The sequence below is a fragment of the Brachyhypopomus gauderio genome, chromosome 15, assembly GCF_052324685.1.
Source record: "Brachyhypopomus gauderio isolate BG-103 chromosome 15, BGAUD_0.2, whole genome shotgun sequence".
In the NCBI taxonomy this organism is placed as follows: domain Eukaryota; kingdom Metazoa; phylum Chordata; class Actinopteri; order Gymnotiformes; family Hypopomidae; genus Brachyhypopomus; species Brachyhypopomus gauderio.
Genome location: NC_135225.1, coordinates 3,961,810 through 3,988,998, shown reverse-complemented (window position 1 = coordinate 3,988,998; position 27,189 = coordinate 3,961,810). Strand labels below are relative to the sequence as shown.

The following is a 27,189-nucleotide window of genomic DNA, read 5'->3' as shown; positions in this document are numbered from 1 at the left end:
CTATCCTGACTGATAAAATGGCACACACACGCAGTCCCAACTGATGGTGAGTGACAGCTGAACAGGCCACTGAGCGGTGGGGTGTTTGCCCAGGCGAAGCGGGCCTGTCCAGCTGAGCAGCGAGGGTCGGAGTGGATCTATCCGACCTCCTCACGTTAGATTTACGGTGTTTAACGACCTTATTTTTTTTTTACTACTGCGTGGTGGACTGAGAAGGTTAGAATAGGTAAGACACGTCCTGGCCCGTTGATTTAGAAAACCATTTCAACTGATTAACTGTAAGCTCATATTAGTGAAATAAAATCCGAACTATTTCTAAGCGTTTGTTGTCTTGCTGTCTAACTGCAACTTTAATGTCGTGAGTGTCTAGTACAAATTTAATTTAATTTAATATCTATTTAACTACCACGTCGAATAGCTACAGCTCAACAAACATGATTATAGTTAGCCAAGTAGCCAAGTCTGGCTAGCTGTCATTTATTCCCCCGCCCTCGCTTCGTTTCAGGTAACCGGCTGATCTCGTCGCTGTGCCCCGCATCGCTCTGCTCTCGACCCGCTGCACTCTTGGATCACGACCCGACTAAGCTAAGCTAAGCTAGGCTAAGCTAAGCTAGGCTAGGCTAAGCTAAGCTGTCAACCCTTCACTGCGTCGTTGGACGACTTGCGTTGTGTTTATGTCTTTATTTTACGGAAACGGTAAGCGTTTTTTTTTGTTTGTTTGTGTGGCCACTAATGTGGTGTTATTGCTGGTTCAACTCTTCGTTTTGGCTATATTTATCAGACACGTCCAGTTGAAATGTATTTGTTTCCCCCCGTTTACTTTGCTGGCGGTGTTAGCTAGCGAGCTAGCAGCTTTGGCACTTGGGCTAGCCTGGCTAGCTAGTTCAGAGCGCGCGAGCATGTTGGCCAGGCTGACGGGTCAAAATGGCGCCGTACGCAACTCGCGTAGCCGTCGTATCCAAACATGACGCACTCTGCACCATATCTTAAAATAACTCGAATTTTAACGTGGTTTTTTAATCACTTGTATGTTTGGTTCGTGTGTTATTTAATGTACTGACCACGCTTGAGTTGTCTTATGGGTCGGGGCCCGTCTATTTCAAAATAAAATGAACATGAACTTTGGGGGTTTTTTTTGCACAGAATTGCATAGCACGTAAGCAGGCGTTGTTGATTAGCAAGGTCGTCATCGCACCGACCTTGAATTTTGGACAAATAACTAAGTTATTAATTACCTTAGCACGTGTAATAAGCTAGCTATACCAGCTGCCTTGGTTATTTATATGAGAAATAAGCAGTATTTCTCATTTCTAACTATCTTGACACTTATTCGCATGGGTACATTTGAGTTGTTTGGTTCGTGGGGACGACTTTGCCAATTTTGTTCTCATATATGCTCATTTCATTTGATTAAGTTCTGCTGACGCAGGACCTAAGTGTAAGTTACAGGTGACTGTGGTGTGAGAGATGACCACAGTTAATATTTAAAAAGGCCAGCTGATTAGAAGTGTGAACTGTTTAATTAAGGTGTGTCCACGATCACCTAATTGTTTTTCTCTTTTTGCAGAGCTGTTGCACAGCTGTTGGAACCCAAGCGGTGTAAACCCTCACCACGAGCAAGGAACTTGCAGCCACTGTGGCAAAATCTTTTTCATGTCAGAGACCAAGCACGCTTGCAGTCGTTTATGTCATCCCATCTTCTCCAGACAGAAGATACCCCAAAATCCCCATCCAAGATCTTTTTATCTTGCTGGTATTGCCACTAGCTACTCAAAATGTCTCTCAACGTCAACCGCAATGTGTCGGACCAATTCTACCGCTACAAGATGCCCCGTCTGATTGCAAAGGTATTTATGGTTATAACCAGTTTGGTACCAAGTGAAGATACACCCACTAAAACTGATGACTCATTTCATTTATTTCATCACTCAGGTGGAAGGCAAAGGAAATGGAATTAAGACAGTCATTGTCAACATGGTTGATGTTGCAAAGGCATTGAATCGGCCTCCAACATGTGAGTTTTGAGTGACAACCTGTTGATTGAACCTTTTTGGCAGTGGCGTAGTGCCATGCACTATTCATGATGTTGCTTTAAGGGATGTGAGCAGTGTCTCCTCCCCAAAGTTGAAATGAAACGCCACTGTCTTTTAGCACGAAGTAATGAGCAAGACCTGTTGTATAGTACTTCTTTGAGCACCGGAAAACAACCTCATATAGTCATGAGACTAGAAAGTCGAGGGCCGTTAACATGCCTGTGATGTGTGCATAGCAGAAGCTCATGCGTGTCACTACTTAGCGTGATAAACTCCTTTTATATAATTTTGTCTTGTTTGAGATGCTGCTCAGCTATGAATATGCCATGATTCACATCTCCATGGTTTGTTTGGGGTTTTTTTTTCTGTTTTTTATAGATCCAACCAAGTTTTTTGGTTGTGAATTGGGGGCGCAGACCCAGTTTGACACAAAGAATGACCGTTACATAGTGAACGGCTCCCACGAGGCCAACAAACTGCAGGACATGCTGGATGGATTCATCCGCAAGTTTGTGCTGTGCCCCGAATGTGATAATCCCGAGACTGATCTGGTACGTTTGAAGTGAATATGGCCTTGCCAGAAAACATTTGTAAGATTGATTATGCAAATGAAGGTTTATTTTTTTGTAGATAGAATCATTTCAGCAGTGCTGTACATAATTTCAGTAGTGCTGTCCACTAGCTGATATGGTGGGGTTTTAAATTTTTTTTACACTTGGATTTGATGTTTTACAGCATATTAATCCAAAGAAACAGACTATTGGAAACTCTTGTAAAGCCTGCGGTTACAGAGGCATGCTGGACACTCGGCACAAACTCTGCACTTTCATCCTTAAAAACCCACCAGGTGAGTGTCTGTCATCTCCGTATCGTCAGTAAACGGGAACGTCTAACCCGAATATAACGGCATATTCTGTTCTTTAATTATCATGGATGAATGTGGTGTGCAGAGAGTGACAGTGGTTCTGTAAAAAAAGAGAAGGAGAAGAAGAACCGAAAGAAGGATAAGGAGAATGGCTCGGGCAGTGGTGATGCCAGGAGCCCCAATGACATCGATGCGCCGGACGTTGTGGTGAGTACTTGGGTTTATTCCTGGTTCTTACTGGACTCCTGAAATCACAGAAGACATGTACTTGTGTTGCATTGAGTGCATAAATATGGTGGATTTCCTAAATAGGAATATTTGGTTTCCATTGTGATGATAACAACAACAAAAAAAGCACTTTTAAGCTGAAACGTGCCTGTGTTTAGGATGGTGATGATGATGATGACTGGGCAGAGGAGACCACCGAGGAAGCTCAGCGGCGACGGATGGAAGAGATTAGTGACCATGCTAAGAACCTGACCCTCTCTGAAGACCTGGAGAAGACCCTTGAGGAGAGAGTCAACATGTTCTATAACTTTGTTAAGGTACATGTAGTTTTGATCACTTACAATGACATAAACACTAATCATAATGCTAACTCAATAGATTGTACACTACAGTCTATTAAATCAAAAGGCACAAGTCAGAAAACAGCTGAGCTGTTCAGTGCAGGACTGCCCCTGGACAGACTGTTTTAGACTTAATCTGAGTCCGTCCTCGTCCCCCAACACACACACACACACACACACATTAACATAACATTGACCTGGAGGTACGTTTCTGTGTAGCTGTCTGATTGGCGGTATTTTAAACTTTTAAAATCTGTGTTGTAGCATTTTGTGTGTAAAAGTTCATTTTCAGCCCTGTGAGAATAGAGACCTATTTGCCTGTTTTGTTGTTTTTAGCAAAAGAAAGAGAGTGGAACCATAGACACGGCAGACAAAGAGATCGTGGCAGAGGCGGAGCGTCTGGACGTGAGGGCCATGGGGCCGCTCATCCTCAGTGAACTCCTCTTCAACGAAAACATCCGAGACCAAATAAAAAAATACAAGCGCCACTTTCTCCGCGTGAGTTTCCACAATTTTACAGTCTGCAGAGGACGTACCCGGGGCGTCCTCGTGGCGTGTCGTGTATAACTGAAGAAAGATATTTTGGAAGCAGTATTAGTCAACAAAAAAGGGGCAATTCCTTTATTTGTCCTGCTGCATGGAGAAGTATGTCCATAAGGAGCTCAGATTACATTTAGCTTTGATTTTATTTACCCAGCTGAGATAATCAGACAGCTGATTAACAGGCACAATGAACTGCATGATGGCTGTTCTATTGGGAAATGAAACAGTTGTGATTGAGTGACTGCAGTTCTGTGAAGTCCACGTAGCTTTAATTTGTTCCTGTTTGACCCTGAACACTATGAATAAACACTACCCACTAAAGGTGCAGCCTCCTTCTGGTCTTTGTAAAATGCACTTTACTATATCGACGTCCTACAAATTGAGATACAGTATTGTAAATGTTAAAGGTCAACTAGTTCACTTGTGAGGTAGTGTATTTGTGCAATGCTGAATTATTCTCTCTCTCGTGCGCAGTTCTGCTGTAATGACAAGAAGGCTCAGAAATATCTGCTGGGTGGCTTTGAGTGTTTGGTGAAGCTGCACCAGGCCCAGCTGCTTCCCAGAGTCCCGATCATACTCAAGGACCTGTATGACGCTGACATGTTGGAGGAGGACGTCATCTTCATGTGGGCAGAGAAGGTGTGTTGTGTACTGATGCAGACGACAAACACATTTACATTTATGGCATTTGGCAGACGCCTTACAGAGACTTACATTTATCTCATTTTTATACAAGTGAGCAATTGAGGGTTAAGGGCCTTGCTCAGGGGCACCTCAGTCATGGCCTCAGGTCTGGAACTCGAACCCACGACCCTCCGGTCACAAGACCAGTTCCCTACCACCAGGCCATGACTGAGGTGCCCCTGAGCAAGGCCCTTAACCCTCAATTGCTCACTTGTATAAAAATTAGATAAAATGTAAGTTACAGTTATCAGGAGAAGTAATTAGAAGCTGTCATTTGCTTCAGAACTTTTTACAAACTTTTTTGTGTTCTTCGCATTTTTAGTTATTTTTGAAGAGGAAATTCCTTTATTATTGTCTTGCTGCTTCTAAGGTGTCCAAGAAGTATGTCTCAAAGGAGCTTGCCAAGGAGATCCATGCCAAGGCTGCTCCTTTTGTCAAATGGCTTAAGGAGGCAGAGGAGGAGAGCGAGGGAAGTGGAGAGGAAGAGGAGGGTGATGATGAGAATGTTACGGTAGATTATTTCAAATCACTGTTTCTAGCACTTTTTCATGCTAATCAGATTACGTGACCTTTAAAACAGGTAGGTGAGTCAGCACGGAAACTTTGTGGTGACCCCTGCAGTTTGGCAACACACACAATGTGATTATCAGTAACCTTGCAGTTTGGTTTTAGCTTGACACGTCAGTTGTTTAGCAGCTATAATTAATGTGCTGAAGTAGTATAGACATGTAAACAAGTTGTATAGTAAGGATCCATTCACAAACTAGCTCAGAGATTGAATGTGAGCTATTGGAAGCAGTATTTATCAAAATCTGCTTCTCTTGTCTTGTATCATCTATACCTCGGACCTCATCCTGATGCACAATCGTCCTTCTGTCCTAGGTTGTGTACTCTTCCTCTGCTCGGGAGCTGAAAGTGGAGACCGTTAAGCCAGAGAAAACTGAAGATGACGACGATCTTGACATCGATGCCATTTAAAATAAAATAATCAAAAACTAAACTTTAGCAGCCGATTAATAACTTCCTTAGCTCCTCTTCAGTGATGAAATGGATAACCTCTTGTTCAGCTGTTTTACCACAGCCTCCCTTTCCACTAGTTTATCCCTGCTATTGAGGCATGGGCATTTTAACATGGCGCTTTTAGTGTCTTGCTGCTGAACTACTATGTAATGATTAAGCTGAAAATTTCTTTGATTCTTGAATTTGCTTAAGCTGTTCAGTTATTTTCTGATTGTTTTAATTTGTGTCATTCAATAAATGCTTTGCTTTTCACTTGCACTGGAATTAGATGTTTTGTTTAGCTTGGTTAAGGAATATATATGCCTGTAAGTTTTTATTTGTTTTTTAAATTGGACTATCTACAGTTGGCTGTTTTCTTAAAGAAAGAATTGATATATTGTGCCTTTAATCTGTTTGGCTGGGAAAAGATATCTTGATGTTAGCACTCTCTTTATAAATATACAACAATGCACACAATATGTTTGCAAAGTATAATTACAAGTACATATCCTCCTATGTCTGAATATGAGTTGGTAGGCCTAAAACCAAGCGTCTGCGTGTCAAAGCTGCTAGCGCTCCGTCCGACCAATAGGTGTCAGTATTTACCCACTGCACGTTTTCATCAGACAGCTAGTCAACTAATAGCCTAGCGGGCATTCAGTTTACATAAAATCCCACTATATTATTAACATGGTTCTGTCAGTCAACGTCTTCGTCCTCAAGCTTAGTTCGATACACAGATTTGCGTGAATGTAAAAACAACGGACAGCGTCTGCTCTGAAGACAGCCCGTTATGAAATGGAGTAAAAAATGTGCAGTTATGAAATCGAGATCTGTATGTGGTGCGTGACAACAGGCGCCATCGAGCTGCGGCGCATCTCTTCATTTTGTTCGGCGTATTTGGTGCACTTTTGTTTGTCAATATAATTGGGTTATTTTAAGAGTTTCGGATTCATGCGGGAAAAATAAACGAAGCTGCTACGTTAATAAAACAAAAAAGCCACATTCTTTTGTTCCATAAAAGAAGCACACCAGTAAAAAAGCACATTCCTTCAGTTACATAGGCAACCTTTTTAAACTTTATTCAGAATAAAAACACAACCGTGGTCGTGTTACGGTATGACTAAGTTTTCCCGTTACGTTTCACGACAACTTTGAAACGACGGTGTGTGTGTGTGTGTGTGTGTGTGTCCGCCGAGGCCCCGAGCCCGGCGTCCCCTCGCCCCCCTCCGTCTCCTCGGGCTCTCCGGGGTCGGAACTCCGCCGCCGCCGTTGGGCGGCCATCTTGGATCGAGCTTCACCAGCGGACACGGACACGGACGGCAGTGGCGGGAATGGCGCCGCCGACCACAGCGACCTCGTCCCCGCTGGCTCGGCTCGACTGAACGCCTCTCGCCGCCGCTTCAAGAATGAAGACGGAGTAAAAAAAAAATAAATTTGTTGGTGTTAACGTGACCGAAGTCGCCCGTTTCACCAGTGAAACGTAAAGGGGGGGGATGAGATGATTGTTCGGGCCCTGTTGACTGTAAACGGTTTCCTCGTCCCGATTCAACCGGACATCCGAAATGTGAAATAAGGTCGAAGCGTCGGGGGCCCAAACCGCATCTACACAAAGCGGGTTTAAAAAAGCTTTTTTCTGCTATTTCAGAGCGTTAACCTGGGCAGCAAATGGCAGGAACACGCCACCAACGGAGGATATAGCGCAGGTTTTTAGCAGAGCTGGCGGTTTGGGGCTGAAGTTTTTTCCCCACAAGTTCGCCCCGTCCGTGCACTTAAACCGCCCAGCTACACCGACGCTGGTGGACCGTCGACGGCTTCAGTAATCGGCACCGAAACCGTCCCGGTCTAACGCTAGTCTCCTCTCCGGTTAGACCCGACAGGTCAGTCTCGCCCCAGCTGAGGTATTATTTTCGGAGTCCGCTGCTTTTTAATCTCTAAAACCGCAACGCCAACTTATCAGCACAATGTCGGCGAGAACACCGCTGCCCACCGTTAACGAGCGGAAGACGGAGAATGTAAGTAGGCATATTTTTAATCTGGTTTTGTTTGGCTAAATGGGGTTTTCACCAGTTTAATCAGTTTTAATTGGTCAGGTATTGTGTTATTTCCCTGCTTTGTGGAACCATATATATATATATATATATATATATATATATATATATATATATATATATATATATATATATATATATATATTTGTGTGTGTGTGTGTGTGTGCTGACTATGCGCTTTTAGTAGATTAGTTGGCCACACTGAAACAGATGGGGCAGCAGCCCGTAGTGGCGCATGTAGGGTCCGGAGCTCCAGGGACATGGCAAAATATTATTTGTAATTAATGCAGCATATGATTGGACTGCTCAGTTGAACGCTTATTTCCTAAAGGAGTCATTCGTTATAGCCTGTAAGGTCCCTTACAATAATTCCATGGGGTGTGTGTGTGTGTGGGGGTGTGTGTGTGTGTGTGTGTGTGTGTGTGTGTGTGTGTCTCATCTATGCGCCACTGGCTGGTCCGCAGTGTGTGTGCAACAAATGCCCTTCTGTTCGTGGATCTGACATGTACCCACACAGGCAAAGGAGCTGTGAGCAAATTGCGCGACATATGGATGCGTTTTGATCTGCGCTTCCCATGCACTGCACCTAGAGAACAACGTTTAAGACCTTTAAAAGGGATGTGAACATCATTAGACTGCCCTTGAAAAACAGATCCTCACTAGCCCACTTAATTTAATAGATGTATGTCTGTCTGAGGAACGTAGCGATTCTATATTGTTAGCTGCATAGTTCTCTGTAATGTAGCCAAAATAAATGCTTTTACACTTTCTAATTGTATGTACTTTACATATATACAAAGCCTCCATATAAGGACATCTGTAGGTTTCAGACAGATTCCAGCACTGATATACCCCCTCATTGATGGGTATCGGCAGATAAGAGTGTCCATGAATTTAGTCTCGCCTTCAAACAGGTTTGGTTCAGTGCCATTTAAATAGCCATTTTGACAATTAAAGGGGTTTAGTCTGTGTCACCATGTTAGTTCTGTAACTAACCACCCCTTAACCATCCCCCCCCCCCTACTGTTTTATAAGTCTGTGCTCTTAGCATTTTCCCTATTGTGCAGCATTGCTAGCCACTGTCGTAGTGAATTCCTGGGGTGTGGAAATCCATTTTCATTTAGACTTGTACTTGCCTGCTCTGTCTGACTGTGTTGGTAGCGCTGAAGTTAGCAGCAAAGACAACGTGTAGGATTTAATTAAAACTGTGTAGTGCAGTGTCAGCTTGCCCTGAAGGCTGTAGTGTTGCTAGAGTTTCACACAAGTCTCACCAAATTATGCTTGAGCACAAATACAACAATTCAGTCAATTCCAGTATTGATTCTTGTTACTTGTTTTACAATGAACGAGGTTCATTGTTCAGAAAATTAAGCTGCACCTTGTAATATAATCAAATGTGTTGTGTGGTCTGCTTTTGCTTTTAAATGTGTGGTTTCAGCATTTGGCCATTGGCAACGATGCTCCTTTATTATGGTCTATTAGGGTCTGAACTTGTTATTTTGGCTGCCATCATAGCCTGGAAAAACTCACTGCAGTTTGAGACCTGCAAAACTGCTTATAGCCTGTCTCCTTTCTTCCTTAGTGGCACCTAGATTTTACATTCAGTCTGGGTTTGTGTCGTTCAGTATGGCCACAGCTATAGCCAATAAATGCTTCATGAATTCTGTGAAATGTCTTAAACCACATGCAACCCCTATGAGGAGAACAACTACATTACTGCAGACTAGAGCATGGTATTTGGTATACATAATAATTATATATATATATATATATATATATATATATATATATATATATATATATATATATATATATATATATATATATATATATAATTATGCAGATCAGTTTTTAAACATGTGGTAATATTTTAAGGTTTTAGTCCTTGTGCTTTTACTATATGTCACAGCTCAGCCACAATATAGCATTATATGTGCTGTAGTAAAGGAAAATCCAACTAATATAGTTATAAGCAAAGTATCTGTTTATGGCCAATTGCAGAAACAGCCTGACTGTTTAACAATACAGCTTCATAATGGTAGTGGAACTGTGTTTCTGTAGGTTTTTTCACTGGAAAGGCATATAACCACCTCCTTCCAAATCTGCTAACTTGGAATCCTGCTGTTTCAGGACTACAAATATAATGTTTTTGCTGAATTTTATTACTTGCACTTCATTGGAATGTACAATGTCTGGTATGTTTTCTTTGGGGAGGCATGTAATATCATTGAGACAGAACACAAACAGACCTGAGCTCCTTTCTTTAAATCACCATAGTGTCACAATCATCTTAAATGACAGATGTGTAATACAGGCTGTACCATTTAAGGATGTCCTTTTGTTTTAGACATTTAAAACTCATAACCTGTTTAGTTACATGGAAAATAATCAGATTACTGTTTATTTGTGATCGCATCCACAGCACACATCAAACGGTCATGGTCGGATGGAGGGGACCTCTCGTCCTGTACGGCCAAGTGGTCGAAATCGGAACTCGGCTGGTTCAGGGTCTGAAGAGCAGCACCCTCATGTTGGCAATTACCGGCTCCTCAAAACCATCGGGAAGGGAAACTTCGCCAAAGTCAAGCTGGCGCGTCACATCCTGACTGGCCGAGAGGTGAGCACTAAGATGTCAGGACTTTACTGACTGCATTAAGCATGTATAGCACAAGTCTAAGCTTTTAGCACACGGAATTAATTTGGCTGCACACAGACTTGACATCCCTTATTGAACCACATTTTGATAATGGTGTTTTTGTAATCTTTGTAAACATTGTACCAGTGAAATCAGATTAGGCCATTATCAGGAAATCGTGTTTATACACCTATGTTCAGACTATTTTCATTCTATTTTTACCATTTGTTTGATTTTAATTTTTAGCCCTGAGTAACAGCAAATGAATGCAAAATGTTAGCAATGTATAGCACAGAGAATTCATACTCATTCATATAATCAAATGCGTTCAAAATAAGATAATAGATGTGTGGTAACCTTGGGATAACAATGTTTATTTTTAACAGGTTGCAATAAAAATTATTGACAAGACACAATTGAATCCAACAAGTCTTCAAAAGGTGAGTTATAATATTGGTTAAATATTGTGTGAATAAAAAGTGTGAAGTAGTGCTCGTTTTCATTAGTTACCTGTGGAACATGCAGAATTACTTTAGTGTTCAAACAAGTAGCTACCGAGACATTTTGGACTGACCTTGCATGAGCTGGTTTGTATCTTTGTTCTCAGGGAAATTATGTCACTCATCTCAGGAAGGGAGGTTTTAGAGGCGGAAACATTGTTTTAGCCAGTCGGAAATGGTGTCCACAGGGGCTTTGAGAAGGTGCAGTTCAGTTAGTTGTGCCATTAGAGACAATATGTGTAAAATGGTTCATTCTGTGTTCACGTTCCAGCTGACGTGCAGTTGGCCTGAATCAGTACTGGGATCAATCACTTTTGTCTTCTTGTGTCTGTAGTGGTTGTTTTACAACAACTTTTGTATGATGCGTGGGATTTGTGAATTGAATAGTGGTCAAGTTCTTGTTCCCTTCCTTGTGATGAAATGGTGTCCCTGTTGATCAAATGGTGTCCCTGTTGATCAAATGGTGTCCCTGGCATTTAACGGAGGTGTGGATGATGTGTCGTTGAAGAGGAACGTTCACTCATCCTGTACAGACGTCATCGACAAGCAACTGTGTGTTTACCCCAGCAGCAACAATGTCCCATTATTGTGGTCGTCAAACTAGTGACACGAGACCTAGAATAGAGCTGTAGTCAAACCGCATGGCTCAAACAAAAACTAAAACTAACTTTAAAAACTAAACCTTGTTTATACTGTGGGGAAGATTCTGCCATTTATCAATGATTCATTATCAGTTGATCTCGTGGATCCAGTCCTGTGATGTGTGACTGCAGCCAGTGGTTCTTCTCACCACCTCCGTACCAGATCTCCACATGACAGGAAACCCTGCAGTTGTTTCCTGTCTACCTGTGGAGATGGAATTGCTTTCCAATACCAGGGAAATCAGAATGTTTTCCAAGTGTCATAGTTTATCGTCAGAAGAAACACTGTCTGCTGCACCTCTTGTTCTGTATCTTATTGGTTACATTTAGCATGTTGTGTTTGCAAAAAAAAAAAAAAACCCTTTATTTTGTCTGAATTATCTACATTTAGAGAATCCACGTTATGCTTGGTCTGATGCTCGAACAACAGCAGATGAGCAGATACGTGGCAGATCGGAGCGCAGTGAGACTAAGGGACAGTGCGACAGTTTTTTCGAAGGCGAGATGAGAAAGACAGAAGGGCCAGTGACGTGGGTGGTGTGAGAGAGTCAGAACAGGCACATGAGAACAGATCAAGTGAAACGCCAACTGGACAGGAACGGAGAAAAGGAAATCGGGAGAACGGGAGGCTTGGGAGGATCGGCCGGCCCGCTCACCCCAGTTTATCACGAGCCCATTGAAGCCTCCGCCTGCTCCAACACGCATACAGGGTCCCGTCCGTTATTGGCTGGATGCAGTGGACGCTGCAACCATCGTTCGTTTCTCCACCGCACCGCCGATTGAAAGTTTGCATGTCCTCTGCCTGTCCTGCAGGCTGGTTCAGGGCCAGCACGGAAAAGCATATCCACTCGTATGGATTTACATCACCGCACAATAAGAGTGTGACACAACCAGCAGAATAACCCTCTCTGAATTTCCTGATTTATTGCCCACACCCTCCTTCTCCTCGTACCACTGTGGTCCCCACGTCCCTGTTCCCTCCTCCCTCCCGGGCTTATTTCCGGTTATCCTCCATTACTCTTGTAGCCCTGCGTTAGCGCCAGTGCGTCGCGGCTGCTTGTTGGTGTTTCTTTTCAGCTTTTCCCCCAAAGTTCCACGCTGAGCGTGCGAGCACCTTGTTGTTGGCGAGCGATTATGTAATTGAGTGTGGGCGTTGCAGGCTCCGAGCTGCCACTTGTCCCTCGACGGGAGCAAGATGTGCTGTCGTGTTGTTTAGTCATCACAGAAGTGTTAAGATGGCAGATCAGAGAGAGAATGAGGGCAGTTGGACAAAGTCAGAGTAACGGACAACTCTCAAGAAAGAACACTTCATACTCGGAGAAAGATATCTAAAAGCACTTCTGAAGACCTGAAGGCATTCTGGGTTTTTTTTTTTGTTTGTGCCAGTGTTACTCAGTGGGTGTTTTCCAGGGTCCTTGGACATTTTTCACGTTTGTTAAACAACTTTTACTATATATGATCACCGTGAAGCAAGATAACCTGTTGGCTCTGATAATGCTTCACAAAAGGAAGTTTAGCGGTTAATGTTACCAGCATAGATCTAAATTACTTGTATCATTTTTCTTTTTCTTTCCTGAAAATGTGTCAGAATCACAGGGGGCTGATGGTAAAAGTCAGGAACTTGTATATTATGAACTAGAGATGGTCCTAGCATCACACTAACACGGAAGGGCCTGTGGAACTAAGGAATGTATTTTGGGATTAATAATAGATCTGTAATAGGTGTAATAATATATGTGTGATGCCTATTGAGAATGTCTTCCTCTACCACAGTGTGGAAAAAAAACTGTATCCTCTCTTTACATGACATCCGATTAGCTGATGGTGACGTTGAGAAATCGAAGGATTATGATACTGGACACTTGAGAGAATGCTGTCAGTCTTAAGTCTGCCTGTGTGTCCTGGACTTGTTGATAGTCCACGACTCTTTACTGCTGTCTCAAGCAGCCACCGCTGCTGTCATCCCCAGACGGACTCACGGACTCACTTTGAAGAGCATTTAAAGTGGCTTTCTGTGCAAAGCCCTTTATGTACTCAGAATGTACCCCTTTGCATGTTGTATCTAAAGCCCCTTTTTTTCTTTAAAAAGCTTGCAAAATATGTTTATTTGTACCTTGAGTTGAGCGGTGTGCTCTCTGAGGCCAGATAACGTGTTTGTCTCCGAGGAATAAAAAGCGTGAACCATCTCAGAAGGGCCTCTTGCACAATGTGTTCAGTACCAGCTCCAAGCTAAAGCTTTAATAGCAGGAACAGAAGGGCATAACACCAACATCTCAAGAATACTGCCTGCCTTCCCCTGAGCTATTAGAGATTGATGAATCCTGATGACGCATCGTTTGAGCCACTAAGGAAGTTAGGCGAGGATCAGTATTGTTTACCGCTTCACGTTAGCCGTCACTAACATGGGCAGACGTGTTATGAGTTTCCGGTTAACTGAGAAAGACACACATGTCCATTAGGTGAGAATTCTCTCATGCTCACACAGACACTGGTTTGCTGGGTATGTGTGATGGCCAATGCGATATAGCATAATGATGTCTGTGTTGATTAAATGTATATAGTGCAGTTTTTTTTCCCCATAAGCAGTGTTTTTGTTAGTAAAAGTCACCAGAAAACCAAAAGATTAAACATGAGCTTTGACAAATGGCTGGTGCTGTGGTGTATGTGTGTGTGTGTGTGTGTGTGTAGGGGTGAGAGGGATGTGTGTATTCTATTCTGGGTTATTAGTACAATATTATTTTTGTTTTCTTTCCAACAGCTCTTCAGGGAAGTAAGAATAATGAAGATTTTGAACCATCCAAATATCGGTAAGCTGAAAAGATATCGTGACCTAGCAGTGAAAGGTGTATCGGTCTTTCTTTCCGGTCTCTCTTAAAGCTACATGACTTGTGGAGTGAAGAGATCCTCAACATTTCTCTTAGACGTTTGTTATTTCCTGCTTGGAAATAAGATAATGAGTGGGTGATTCAGACCTATCATCATGTCTACACAGAACGTGGCCCTGTGTGTCTCCTCCGTAAATTTAGACTAGATGTTCCAATGCTTATTCACATTGTGTGAGGGAGAAAGATGGAGAGAGACATTTCCTTGGAGATGTTACTGACCATGCTTTGCAGAGAAGAACAGCCATAATGATTGATGTGTGGTGGAGAGTGGATCTCCTGGTTTGAAAATAGGCTGTCTCTGTCACATAGTGTATGGTTAGCTTTAGCCCCTATTACAGAGTCACAGAACTGGGATTTGGCAACTACTTCATGATAAAGTAGTCAAAATTCACCTTTTCTCAGCCTGATGAGGCTGCAAGCCAATGAAAACTAGTCAGATTGCCTAATTAGAGCAATTTAAGCTAGTTAGGAAAAGTGAGTTTAAAATAATAGGAAATAACAGGCTACATGTGAGTCTGTTTTTGTGCACATTTTTATAAAAACAAACATCTTTATGACCCATCCATTAAGAGTTGGGTGATTAGGATAATACGATATTCATTTCAACACAATATTGTGTATAGTTGAGCACATTCCGATACATCAGCATGATTGCATGTTTCACATTTAAGCAATCGTTTTTGTACCAATTTAGTTTAAAAATAAATCAAAAGCATTATAAAATCAGACCGCGAAAGCCGAAGAGGAAAAACAAGAGGTTTTAAAAATGTTCCTTACAGAATGCGTGTAGAGTTCCTGCATTGCACTGTGTGTGTTGTCACTTAGTGGAATATATGATCAGACATGATTTTAAGAGAAAATTTAGCATCTTACTGGGGGGAAAAAAATTGAAAGGGAGGACTAGTCCATTTAAATTCAGGGCACCTGTAAAGTCTGGTCCTAATGAAAAGTCTTAATTGTCTAAGCCAGTGACCCTTAGCACCAGGTTAATGTATTGAACCTTCATCTGTGATCTCCGTAGCATTGCCTTTTAGGAAACATGGAGTGAAACTTCATGGTCGGCTTTATTTAGAACAAAATTACGTTTTGTTCTCACTGAAAGAGCAAAACATGTCAATTTGAAGATTGTATTTAAAATAAACACGGCTTTTGGTAGTTTGGATTTTTAAAATAAATTCATTTTTACTGTTTACGTTTTCTTTTTGATTTTTGTCTCTCCAAAACCCTCCGTTTCCTCGTGTGCCTACAGTGAAGCTCTTTGAGGTGATTGAAACTGAGAAGACCCTGTTTCTTGTGATGGAGTATGCCAGTGGAGGTGAGTGCTCCCGGCTGGCAGGCAAACCTTTCGTTGCATTTGTGTTGTCTTGCTCTGGATACGAGCTGTTCATTACTTTGGCTCTTCTTTGTGTACAGGTGAGGTGTTTGACTACCTCGTGGCTCATGGGAGGATGAAGGAGAAGGAGGCCAGAGCTAAATTTAGACAGGTGCAGTGTTCTTAGCTTCTTGGTGACTGCTGCAGTGTGATTTCACACACCAATACAAACACACACTCTGACTGACTGCGGTGTGGGGACTCGGGACATCTCAACACTGCCTAGCTCTGTGTCTTCATGCCTTTTATTACAACCTTTCCTGAAGACATTTGGAGGTTCTTGCCACCGTGGAGAATAGGCGTAAAGACTGGACTGGATGTAGAAGGGGTCGCAGTGGGAATAAAGACTGGGATGGAGCTGAATATTGCATTAAATGTGCTATTTCCCTCTCTGTGTGGGAAGCCCAATCAGTCTGCATATCTTTTCTGTTTTAAGTCCAAGCACATGTATAGGTCAGTTTGATAGCATGTAGACTGCAGCACTGGAGGGGATGTTGTAAATGGGATATTTATGAAGTGTCACCTTTAGATCAGTGGTTTTGAGCGTGCGGCACATCTGCAGATGTGTAGATGGTTTCAGCCACGTCGGTGTTTGAGCCGGGTCACAGTGCTGAGCTTTGCAGCTGATGCTGGGGAACACAAGTCTGTGGGAAAGGCCTTCCAGCCGTCCTGCCCGTGCTGCTGGGCGATTAAGCACCTGTCCTCTAACTGTGGAGCTGTACGCGTTGACTGAAGTGTCACTCATGCCCAGCAGCTGTGTCATAATGACAGAGATGCTTAACGCTTGTTTCACGTTTGCATGGAGTGCAGTCAAAATGTCTGTTTTTTCACCTAAAAATGCCAAGGATAAGAACAACATGTATTGGGTATATATTAGTGTAGTTTAACATGTATTGGGTATATATTAGTGTAGTTTAACATGTATTGGGTATATATTAGTGTAGTTTAACATGTATTGGGTATATATTAGTGTAGTTTAACATGTATTGGGTATATATTAGTGTAGTTTAACATGTATTGGGTATATATTAGTGTAGTTTACTGTCTCCTCATGTTAAAAATGTGTTTTTCCTTTTTGTTCTGTTTAGATTGTATCTGCAGTGCAATACTGTCACCAAAAACATATTGTACACAGAGACTTGAAGGTAAGTTTGTGTTTTAAGAAATACGAATACTTTTGCATTTCTGGTTCTACAAGTCTCGTGTGTGTGTGTGTGTGTGTGTGTGTGTGTGTGTGTGCGTGTGCATACAAGTTAGAAAGCACAGCATGTTTTGTTCAGAACACACTTATCATCTAAAGTGGTGGTGCTCACATGCACTCAGAGTGCCATTGATGATCCTTGAGAATAGAAGGTTCCAGAAGAGAGTTGAACACACGTTTGCTTGTGTAGGAGAGCGTGAAGCTGAGCACACAGTAAATGCCAAACATTTTGCTGTCTTTTAGTACATATGCAATCTTATACATACTGCATATAACATGAGTTCAGGTAGAGTGTATCTGTCAAATATTGTAATGCACTGTTATAAAATATGATTGACAGCTTTCATAACAAATATATGTACTGAGCAGCCCTGTTGTAATAGCAGAATTTGGTGTGTGCCTGACTGAAGTGTTGGGTTTAGCAAGCATGCCTTGAGTCAAGGAGTTTGTTACCGTTTTTCAGTTTGCGCTGCGTTTAGTGTGATTTATGTCGGAGTTAGGATGAGATTATAGGGGTGATATCGGTCTTCTGTCAGATCCTCCTCCATGGTTTGCATTCTCGGTGTTCTGTTTGATCCTTATTTGACATTTGAACCGCACATTAAATTTGCTGATTAAGTTTGCATATTTACATCTCAGTAACGTTGCTTGGCTTCACCCAATGCTAACTCGTAAGGACTCTTAAGAACTCAGTTCCTGGTTCAAATGTTCATTACCGCTGTAATTCTACTTCTATAATTCTATAATAACGTTCGGTTTAACCTTCAAATCTCTACGCCCCCTCCATCGCTTACAAAATGCTGCAGCTAGTCGTCCCTTCTAGAGCGTCTGCACATATCTCTTCCATCTCTCCACAGTTGCATCGATTAAGTATAGTCAGATTTATATGATCCCTCTTATCTTTGAAGCACGACACAGACTTGTCCTCTCTTGCAGTGCAGACCTGCTCCTAGACACACACACTGTGTAGTCTGTCTGAGCTGCAGTCTCCTGATCTGTGGTGGGTTGTGGGTAGTGGGCAGTGTATGTTTGTCACTGCAGGGTGCTGGGATATTGCTCTGGAACATTGCACATGTTGTGGTAAAACAATAATGCAACATTTGACTCTCTGAGTTGTCAAAATGACAATTCTCCCATGCTAATGGTGAGACTGCTGGTATAGAAACTGATATTGAAGGTTAGACCACTTTGTAAAAGTCTGTATTCTAAAGTGTTGAGACAAAATCAGTAATCCCTTCCTCTGACTGGCTCTTTCTCTCTCTCTCTCTCTCTCTCTCTCTCTCTCTCTCTCTCTCTCTCTCTCTGTCTCTCTCTCTTCTCTCAGGCTGAGAACTTGCTGCTGGATGCAGACATGAATATAAAAATCGCAGATTTTGGTTTCAGTAACGAATTCACAGTGGGAAATAAACTAGACACGTTTTGCGGCAGCCCCCCCTACGCCGCCCCCGAGCTCTTCCAGGGGAAGAAGTACGACGGCCCCGAGGTGGACGTGTGGAGCCTGGGGGTCATCCTGTACACGCTGGTCAGCGGCTCGCTGCCCTTCGACGGCCAGAACCTGAAGGTCTGAGGCTCTTCTGTTTGCAGTCCTGAGATGTACTGTTGCACCCATGTTGACGTGTGCTGGGGTGATGGAGAATGTAGGTGTTAACCGTGCGTGGCCCTGTGCTCTCCAGGAGCTACGGGAACGCGTGTTGAGAGGTAAATACCGCATCCCCTTCTACATGTCCACGGACTGTGAGAACCTGCTCAAGCGCTTCCTGGTGCTCAACCCCGTGAAGAGAGGAACTCTGGAGGTTGGTTCCTCTACTGTGCTTCTGTTTGTTTATTTCCCTCAAACCCGTCTGGTGCTCAGCCCCTCCATCGGACCTGCGCCGTTCTTTATTTATTTACCCGTACACGGCCGTTCCGTCTCTCTGTCCCCTCCTCCCTGACCCATGAATACTCCATCTGTTGTTCTTTTCTTTTAATTCTTCTTTTTAAATACCACATTCATCATTTTAGCAGTCTTCACGTCCTCACTCATGGCTGTCATCACTCAAGCGTTCATTTGCGTCATCTCTCCAACCTTCACTCTGTCCTCGCCCCTCCTCGCTGGCGCTGGTGGTGTCCCCCCCCCCCGGTGCTGGATCGGGCTCCGGCGCTGGTCCCCATGGCATGATGAGGAATGCAGCTGCAGTGTTTTCTGCTGCTAAGAGCGCGAGGAGGCACACAGCGTCTGTTCTCTGAATCACAGCTCCCACATCCCAGTCTCCCCAGGAACCGTCACACTGAAACGGGAAGCCTGGATCTGGGGGGTTTTTTTTTCTGGATACGTTTTCTTCCGTATGTGCCAAACACGCTGCGTGTTTTAACCGTGTGAGAATACGTGCCAGCTCTCGTCTCGACGTGGTTGCTCTTTCACGTAGATGGGGGGGGACTGTCCACCGTCGAATCCTAAAACCGAAGATCGTGAGTTTCCTTCATCCGGTGTGTCATGGTGGACAAAGTGTCTCTTTTCTCTTTCAGCAAATCATGAAGGACCGTTGGATTAATGCCGGTTCGGAGGAGGAGGAGCTGAAACCCTACATCGAACCCGAGGCCGACATCTCTGACCAGAAGAGAATAGGTATACGGGCCAGCGCGCCCACAGACGCCTCCGGCTACGGGAAGGTCGTACGGGCCACGTAAAGACTCTAGACGTCACTGCCCTGGAACCCAGATGAGGGAGGACACGGAGAACATTTGTGACGTGGGGTGTTGCGTAACTTGCAGCAGCTGCTCCCCCCACGTCTGTGAGAACGTGCCCACGTCGGGGCAGCGAGCGGAAGCTCAGTACTCTGTGCAGACCGGTGCACACGCTGAGCTCCCAGCACTGCACTAGTTCAGAGGCAGGGGGAGGTTCCTCTGGGCCCCAACATGACTCAGTGATCCTGATCAGTTTGTTCTCCGCTCAGTCTTCCTCTCATCCCCCCCTCCCCCTTCCCTGGTCTTCCTCCCCCCTCCCCCCTCCCCCTTCCCTGGTCTTCCTCCCCCCCTCCCCCCTCCCCCTTCCCTGGTCTTCCTCCCCCCTCCCCCTTCCCTGGTCTTCCTCCCCCCTCCCCCTTCCCTGGTCTTCCTCCCCCCTCCCCCTTCCCTGGTCTTCCTCCCCCCCTCCCCCTTCCCTGGTCTTCCTCCCCCCTCCCCCTTCCCTGGTCTTCCTCCCCCCTCCCCCCTCCCCCCTCCCTGGTCTTCCTCCCCCCTCCCCCTTCCCTGGTCTTCCTCCCCCCTCCCCCCTCCCCCCTCCCTGGTCTTCCTCCCCCCTCCCCCTTCCCTGGTCTTCCTCCCCCCTCCCCCTTCCCTGGTCTTCCTCCCCCCTCCCCCTTCCCTGGTCTTCCTCCCCCCCTCCCCCCTCTTCCTCTTGCTTCCTGGGTCTTCCCTCCTTGTTTACTGAGGGCCTAAGGCTGTGTGGATGTGGTAGACGGAGACAGCCTGGTCATGAGCACAATGAGATGTCCTTCTGTAGAATAAGCCACACAGTTCACAAAGTGCTTCATGTCTGCAAGCAGGGTTACTCAAGGAAGGGTTACTCTCACGAGGGCACACGCTCACAAGGGCATCCAACCAATGTCCCAGAGTTTGACTAGTAATACAGGTCTTCATATATCCATTATGATCTATGTCATGTTGGATCTTGTGCATTTTGTAAGAAAGCATTAAACACACCTCACTTTTCTGTACACATTCTATACATGATTTTGGACTTTTGAAATGACAGGTCTATGCAGCAAGAAAGGAACTATGAAACAATTGTAGAACTGCAATAACTGAAAATGCTATAGTAAAAAAAAGTTTTTTAATTGTGGGACTATATACTTATTATTGAACTATACAGTGATTATCAGACTGCAAATATGTTGAGAGGGCTTTTTTAGGCTGAAAAACTGCCACATGTGCTTGTTGTTTTAACTGTGCCACAAAACTATGTCACATTTATGTTGTGATTTGTACATCCACTATGCAGATGTCATGGTTGGTATGGGCTACTCTAGGGAGGAGATTCAGGAATCTTTGTCCAAGATGAAATATGATGAGGTCACAGCAACGTACTTGCTGTTGGGCAGGAAGGCCAATGAGGTGAGGACCCGCTTCAGAAATGCCCCTTTGCCCCTTGTCAAACTTCCATATACCCCAGAAAACCCCAGTGCTTGAGAACTGTGTGGTTTATACTGGATATGTGAAGTACAGCTGACCATGTTATTTAATTTAACATTGCAGGAGGCGAGTGAAACCAGTTCCAGCAGCAATCTCACCGTGGCGAAGAACAGGCCCACTAGTGAATTAAACGGCCAATCACCAGCTCACATGAAGGTCCAGAGGAGCGTCACGTCCAATCCGAAAGCCCGACGCTACAGCGACCAAGGTGACGCCCTGCGTTTACATGTAGTTTTTATTCACATCACATATTTCAGTGACGAAACTAGTTAAATATTTAACATGACAAAAGTTTTCATTTAGTCTTTCATCAGCCTTTATTACAGGACATTTGTAAATCTGCATTATGAATATTCATAACAAACATATTTAAAACGGACCTCACAGTAAAATGTCTTTTCTCCGTGTCCCTGTCAGTGGGTGGTGTTGCTACCTCAGGGCTGAGTAACGTTAAGAGGGCTCCCCCTGCCACAGCGGAGGGTGATGCCAAGCAGGAGGGGGGGGTGGCGGCTCGCAAGGCCCCAGCGCACACCCCCCCCAGCCCACTGCTGGGCAACGCAAACAACCCCAACAAAGCGGACATACCTGATCGCAAGACAGGCACCACTGCCGCTCCCAACGTGAGTGTGTGTGTGTGTGTGTGTGTGTGTGTGTGTGTGTGATCTGTATGAATATCTATGTGCGAAGTATGTTTGGTGTGTAAGCATGTCCACCAACCCTCATCCATGTAGAACTGTCAGAACTGCGTTGTGTTTAAAGTGGCGTAGTTTTAACGGCGTGTTTTTACTCCTTGTGCTCAGAATAACTCTGGCTCCGGAGGAATGTCCCGCAGAAATACGTACGTGTGCAGCGACAGGACCAACGTGGAGCGTCTCTCCGTCATTCCGAACGGGAAGGAGAACAGGTACGCTCGGGCCCAAAGCCCCGCCCTGCGGGCCAGAAGCCCCGCTCTGTCTTTCACGCTTCTGTGACATGATGTAGGAACTGAAGTCAGTAGATGAAGGAGAAACGAGGCAGCCGTGACTCGTCTTTCCTCCGCAGTACGTCTCTGTCTCCGGATCAGCGGAACCCTGGAGCGTCCACGCACAGCATCAGCAACGCTGCCACCTCTGATAAACTACGTTTCCCACGAGGCACCACGAGCCGCAGCACTTTCCACGGTCAGGGGCGAGAACGTCGCACTGCAACGTACAACGGCCCGCCCACCTCGCCCACCCAGCCCCGTAGCCGTGGCAACGCTAACAACCTGCTTACCAAGCTCACCTCCAAACTCACACGCAGGTAAACGCTCCAACCCACACGTAAACTGTTCTCTCAGTGTGCTACGTATTTATTCAAGTTATATTCTGACATTAATAACATACGTGCAGGATTTGCTTAAGCACTACAGGTAGCAAGTCAGTATCATGCTTGCACAAGATGCTACAGGCAAATGTTACTCCACTTTAGTACAGGACGATAATTGAGAACATATTCCCCCTCCTCCTTTGATGTGTGTGGCTGTGTTTTCTGTTGCTTGTTGTTTTTAACTCATGGTTCTCAACATCCTAGTGTAAACCCCAAAGAGAGAATAGGGTTTTCATTTCATCCATTTGTGTAATGTTTTGTCCTTTATTTTTCATCTTTTTGTGTTGTAGAAACATGTCATTCAGGTTTTCCAAAAGGTAGGAATTCAAGCCTATCTGGGTTTTTTTTAATTATCTACAGAGTTGGACGACTAACACTTTTCTTTGGTTGCTGTGACTGCCCTGTGACCTTGTGGTGTTAATTTAAGCATGCCTTAAAGCTTTACTGCATGCTAATGTGACTGGTCAAAATCAGTCAGCTGCTACCGATTGCAACTAATCAGGTTTATCTTCTTATTGGGGGCTGCCTGGTGTACTCCGCTCATATTTTACTGTCACACTGTGAATCCTGCACCGGCACTAAATAATTTGCCGTTCTAGAAATTCAGAGGTCCGAGTTGTAGCATGAAACTTTCATTGCTCTTCGGTTAAGTTGCAATCAAGTTATTAAGCCTATGTTGGCTATTTACTATTAAACAACTGGCAGCTTTTGACAAGGCCGTACAGAACTAGATCCAATGACTTGCTTTAATTGTTTTGATGCATTTTGGCCTAAAATGATTAGTGTCTGGTGAGAATATTTCTGCGCTTGTTTGCAGATTTGTGAGCAGTTTGTGGTACCACTGTCTCCCTGCATTTCACCCATCAGAGACTTGTGTAATATGATTTTCAGTTTTCAGTTGATTTTAGTGTGTTAAACCTGAAAGATTAAACTAATTTCTGTTCCACCTGTGGGTGGTTTTGGTGAGGGGGGGGATTTCCAGCCAAAATGGGGAATGATCAAATAAACTGACATTCCCTGTCTAATGTGGAATATGTATCTGTATTATTTTGGACATCATCCATGTCATCATGGGTGAAAGAGAATGGTCAATGTGACCTTGTAGAATGTAGAAAATACTGCCATCTAGTGGTAAAGGCACAGAGGAAAGTACTTGTGAGCACCTGGGATATTTCTGGTGTTGTCTCTCATACTCTCCCTTTTTCTTACCTTTACTGTTTTTCATGTCCCAATGACACGTTTATTTTTTTCATTATTGTATATGGTGGCAGATTAGTTTAAAATGGGAGATATGATGAAATATCTTTATCATAGCATGACACACACTCAGAAGCACTGCATTGGTTTAGTCTAGTGTATGTAGTTTAGTCCAGGAAGAACTGACACACGGAACAGCTATTTAGTCTTAGCAGATTAAAATTCTTGAGTAGTTTACAGTACCGCTGTCTCCCTGCATTACTTCTGGCCGTCATGTAACCTCATGTGGAGTTTTATTTAGAGAAGGGCGTGTTTCCGCAACTTTATTCTCTCTTGCACACACGTTAACACTGATGAAATGTTCCTCCTTGGCGTTTTCTGCTTTTTCAACCTGCTTCTTTTTCCTTTCTGTCTACGCCTGATTTTTCCTTCTCTTCCTTCACTTCTTTATCTCCTCTCTATCTCCCTCTCGCTCTTTCTTCGCCTCTCTGGTCGTCTCTCCGTCAGGGTCACTTTTGACCCGAACAAGCGGCAGTCTGCCGTCAAATCAGGGCCGGTACCGTCCATGCCCCCTCCCTCCAACCCCACGCCAAAGACTCTTAGTAAGTCTGTGCTCTCCTCTCCTCTTAGCCTCTTCCTCACGCGATCCATCCTCCTCTTCATTCCTCGCCATTTGACATGTCTCCACACCAGATACTCTTCCTCCTCCTCATCTATTAGCATTACATCCTTTATCATTATTGTTATATTGCTAAATTCTGCAGATTTAGGTACACTGCACATAGGGATGTAGGACAATGCAGATGGACAGTGTCTAACACAGGGACTCTTTCTTTAAGGAATAAAAATGTGTGGGTGTGTCTTGCTTGTGTGCTTAGATTTTGTGATTTCTGTGCAAGGAGTCTTTATATACACTCTAGTCATTGCTATTATAAAACTAAAACTTTGTATTGTATAATTTTGTAAAGCTAAGCTTTGAGACTGAGTTTCTTTTGCTAAAACCCCTTTACATTAGACACTCTCTGTGAACAGAACCTTTATTGATTCTGAGGTGAATGATGACCATATCACCAGATGAGTCCAATAACGTCTAACATTACTCCTGTGGGTTTAAAATGCACTGGGCCTCCGTTCACGCTGTAGTTTTATCCCCTTATTCCGCATGTCTCATCTCATTCTGTGTGACGTTTTCTTGTGTGCTAACCAGTGCTTCCTAACTTGGCTAAATGTTCTGTACCCCCCCCCCCCCCTCCTTCCTCTGCCTTCATGTAAAATAAAAAGAGTCTCAGCCGAGCTTGAAGGAAGCGGGAGATTTGAGGGCACAAGGTGAGAATCTTTCCCTCCAGTCTGGCTCATAAATCTTGTGTCCATGTCTCTGACCTGATGTATTATAGCCCCTCATGCCTGCGATGCACTTGGTCTTGTGTACAAAGCAAAAAGCAAGTGCAGTCTCTTTGGTCTTCATTGCATGTGATATTATATATGAAATAACAGTTATTCTTACAAGGTTTTTTTTTTAAATGCCTGTGGTTGTTTGTGGAAGAGTGTTTGTGTCATGAGATTGCTTCAATATCTGCACTAAAGTATGCTCCATGTTCTTAATTTTAATTACTGTTTACCCATGATGTATCAAATTATGCATATTGAAGTGTCATGGCAGAATTATTGCACAATGAATCAAACGTATCAAGTGTTTGTTAAATATTTGATGTAGCACTATATGGACTATTTTGTTTATGCCATTTAATTTGCCGCTGGAATTTCCCCACATACTGCTGTTCCACTACCGTGAACCTCTTCCTGTGTTCTTTCAGTCGCCATGTACCTGGGGATCAGCAAAAAGATGAAGGGAAAGATGGAAAAGACGGGAAACCCCGCTCTCTCCGTTTCACCTGGAGTATGAGCACCACCAGCGCCATGGAGCCGGCTGCCATCATGAACGAGATCCGCAAGGTTCTGGACGCCAACAGCTGTGACTACGAGCAGCGCGAAAGCTTCCTGCTTCTCTGTGTTCATGGTGACGGCCACGCCGACAGCCTCGTCCAATGGGAGATGGAGGTTTGCAAGCTGCCCCGCCTCTCACTCAATGGTGTTCGTTTTAAAAGGATATCGGGGACATCCATTGCTTTTAAGAACATTGCATCCAAAGTTGCCAGTGAACTCAAGCTATGAATATATCTATAATCTATCTACATAGAGGAATATATGAAAGTGTTAAATCCTATATAGAAAAATTAAGCTGTACAATCACTAAACGTAGCAGTTTCCAGATGTTTTTTTTAACCACTTACCATATGTATTTAAAATAATGTATAGACTTTAACATTGCTAAAAGCAATAATTTCTTATGTGTCAGTTACATTGTTAAAAGTTGCTAAACACTGTAAGAGAACCAGTTTGAACCTTTCAGTTAAGATTGTACATTCTTTGACAGTGCTCCAGGTATCCATAAAGGATAGGGAAGTGTCAACATGGCCTAAAATACAACACCCAATCCCTTTGAAGTGAAGCTTGCTCCTGTTTTCTTCCCCTCTAGACAGTGCTTATATTATAGCTATTTGGTGTCTTGAGCTGCACATGTATAAAGAGTATGTAGAGTCCCTGAAGAGTAAAAACTGCTTTTAAAATTGCTTATTTTTTTGTTTTTAATCTCTGTTGCTGTGCTACTCACTCTGGCTTATGTTGTTTTATTTGGTCATCAGAAGGACAGGTTAAGTTCAGCCCAGGCCAGGTTAAGTTTCATTTCACTACATAGATGAGTAAATGCTGAAGGAAAATGTCCTTATTTATTTAATTTTATTCCCACCTTTCAAGTGTGTGTGTACATTGTACTTTTGTTTTTCAACTATTACAGTGTTGTGCTGTTATTGCTGTTTACGTTCTCTCATATTTTGAGGGCTATTTGTTCATTAAGGAGATCCAACAAGGATTGTTAAAACGGCTGTATTGGACTGACTATAATGCAGACACAGCTGAATGTTCACTGGTCTTTCAGACTACATTCAGTCTATCTGCCCTAAACTCAGCATGTGTATTCAGTACCTTTAGAAATGCTCTGTATTATGTTGACAAAGGATGTTGCTTGACGTGTCTAGTTCCAGATCAGAGTGCCTAGTGATGGACTTGATTATAAGCCCATTAGCTTAGAAAGGACAGACATTTCCTGATTGTATTATACAGATAGATTGTCCGGTTAGCATCAAATACTACCACCCAACTTGATCTGACTGAGTCTTCATATCCTATTTATAAATATCAATTCTAAATGTTTCAAAATGATTCAAAAGTGCTTGTGCATGGCAGTGTGCTTAAAAAAAAAGCTATATTAGACCATTAGCATCCCAGTTAGCACTGCTAATTTTCCTCACACTTAATTATATATGTGTAATTATACTATTGTGGTTGCATAGCTACTACTTGAACAGATATATATAAAGACTGGTGCCAGTTTACCAAAGGAACAACAGGTCTACATGGGCAAAGTTTTTCATTTTCTC

General features: G+C 43.5%; 2 protein-coding genes across 9 annotated transcripts; both read left to right on the top strand.

The window, feature by feature from the left end:
* Nucleotides 1-53: 53 nt before the first annotated feature.
* On the top strand, nt 54-5,972 carry LOC143476365 (eukaryotic translation initiation factor 5-like). Its single transcript, XM_076974538.1, has 12 exons — nt 54-226; nt 506-696; nt 1,568-1,847; nt 1,933-2,014; nt 2,412-2,584; nt 2,769-2,880; nt 2,984-3,105; nt 3,285-3,443; nt 3,804-3,965; nt 4,485-4,649; nt 5,065-5,205; nt 5,577-5,972. Exons 3-12 carry the CDS (start codon nt 1,776-1,778, stop codon nt 5,670-5,672), a joined length of 1,284 nt encoding a protein of 427 aa, XP_076830653.1. The 5' UTR covers nt 54-226; nt 506-696; nt 1,568-1,775; the 3' UTR covers nt 5,673-5,972.
* A 976-nt stretch (nt 5,973-6,948) lies between these two features.
* Nucleotides 6,949-27,149, top strand: mark3a (MAP/microtubule affinity-regulating kinase 3a). Of its 8 annotated transcripts, XM_076974520.1 has the most exons (19): nt 6,952-7,708; nt 10,167-10,361; nt 10,766-10,819; nt 14,279-14,327; nt 15,655-15,720; nt 15,819-15,889; nt 16,866-16,922; nt 18,303-18,539; nt 18,652-18,771; nt 19,484-19,583; nt 20,958-21,070; nt 21,212-21,356; nt 21,566-21,768; nt 21,949-22,052; nt 22,190-22,429; nt 22,786-22,812; nt 24,200-24,294; nt 24,974-25,018; nt 25,507-25,734. In XM_076974520.1, the coding sequence occupies exons 1-19, from the start codon at nt 7,658-7,660 to the stop codon at nt 25,593-25,595; spliced, it is 2,061 nt and encodes a 686-aa protein (XP_076830635.1). In that variant the 5' UTR covers nt 6,952-7,657; the 3' UTR covers nt 25,596-25,734. The 8 variants fall into 8 exon arrangements, with proteins under 8 accessions (XP_076830633.1, XP_076830634.1, XP_076830635.1 ...); XM_076974521.1 differs by lacking the exon at nt 22,786-22,812; XM_076974514.1 differs by lacking the exon at nt 24,200-24,294 and having other exon boundaries at nt 6,953-7,708; nt 25,507-27,149.
* The last annotated feature ends 40 nt before the right edge of the window (nt 27,150-27,189 follow it).

Bases quoted from the DNA above. Each gene is read 5' to 3' on its own strand.
- LOC143476365 (XM_076974538.1), top strand. From the start codon at position 1,776: ATGTCTCTCAACGTCAACCGCAATGTGTCGGACCAATTCTACCGCTAC. The intron at 1,848-1,932 runs GTATTTATGGTT...TTCATCACTCAG, and splicing joins TGCCCCGTCTGATTGCAAAG to GTGGAAGGCAAAGGAAATGG. The intron at 3,106-3,284 runs GTGAGTACTTGG...GCCTGTGTTTAG, and splicing joins TCGATGCGCCGGACGTTGTG to GATGGTGATGATGATGATGA.
- mark3a (XM_076974514.1), top strand. From the start codon at position 7,658: ATGTCGGCGAGAACACCGCTGCCCACCGTTAACGAGCGGAAGACGGAG. The intron at 10,362-10,765 runs GTGAGCACTAAG...TATTTTTAACAG, and splicing joins ACATCCTGACTGGCCGAGAG to GTTGCAATAAAAATTATTGA. The intron at 15,721-15,818 runs GTGAGTGCTCCC...CTTTGTGTACAG, and splicing joins GATGGAGTATGCCAGTGGAG to GTGAGGTGTTTGACTACCTC.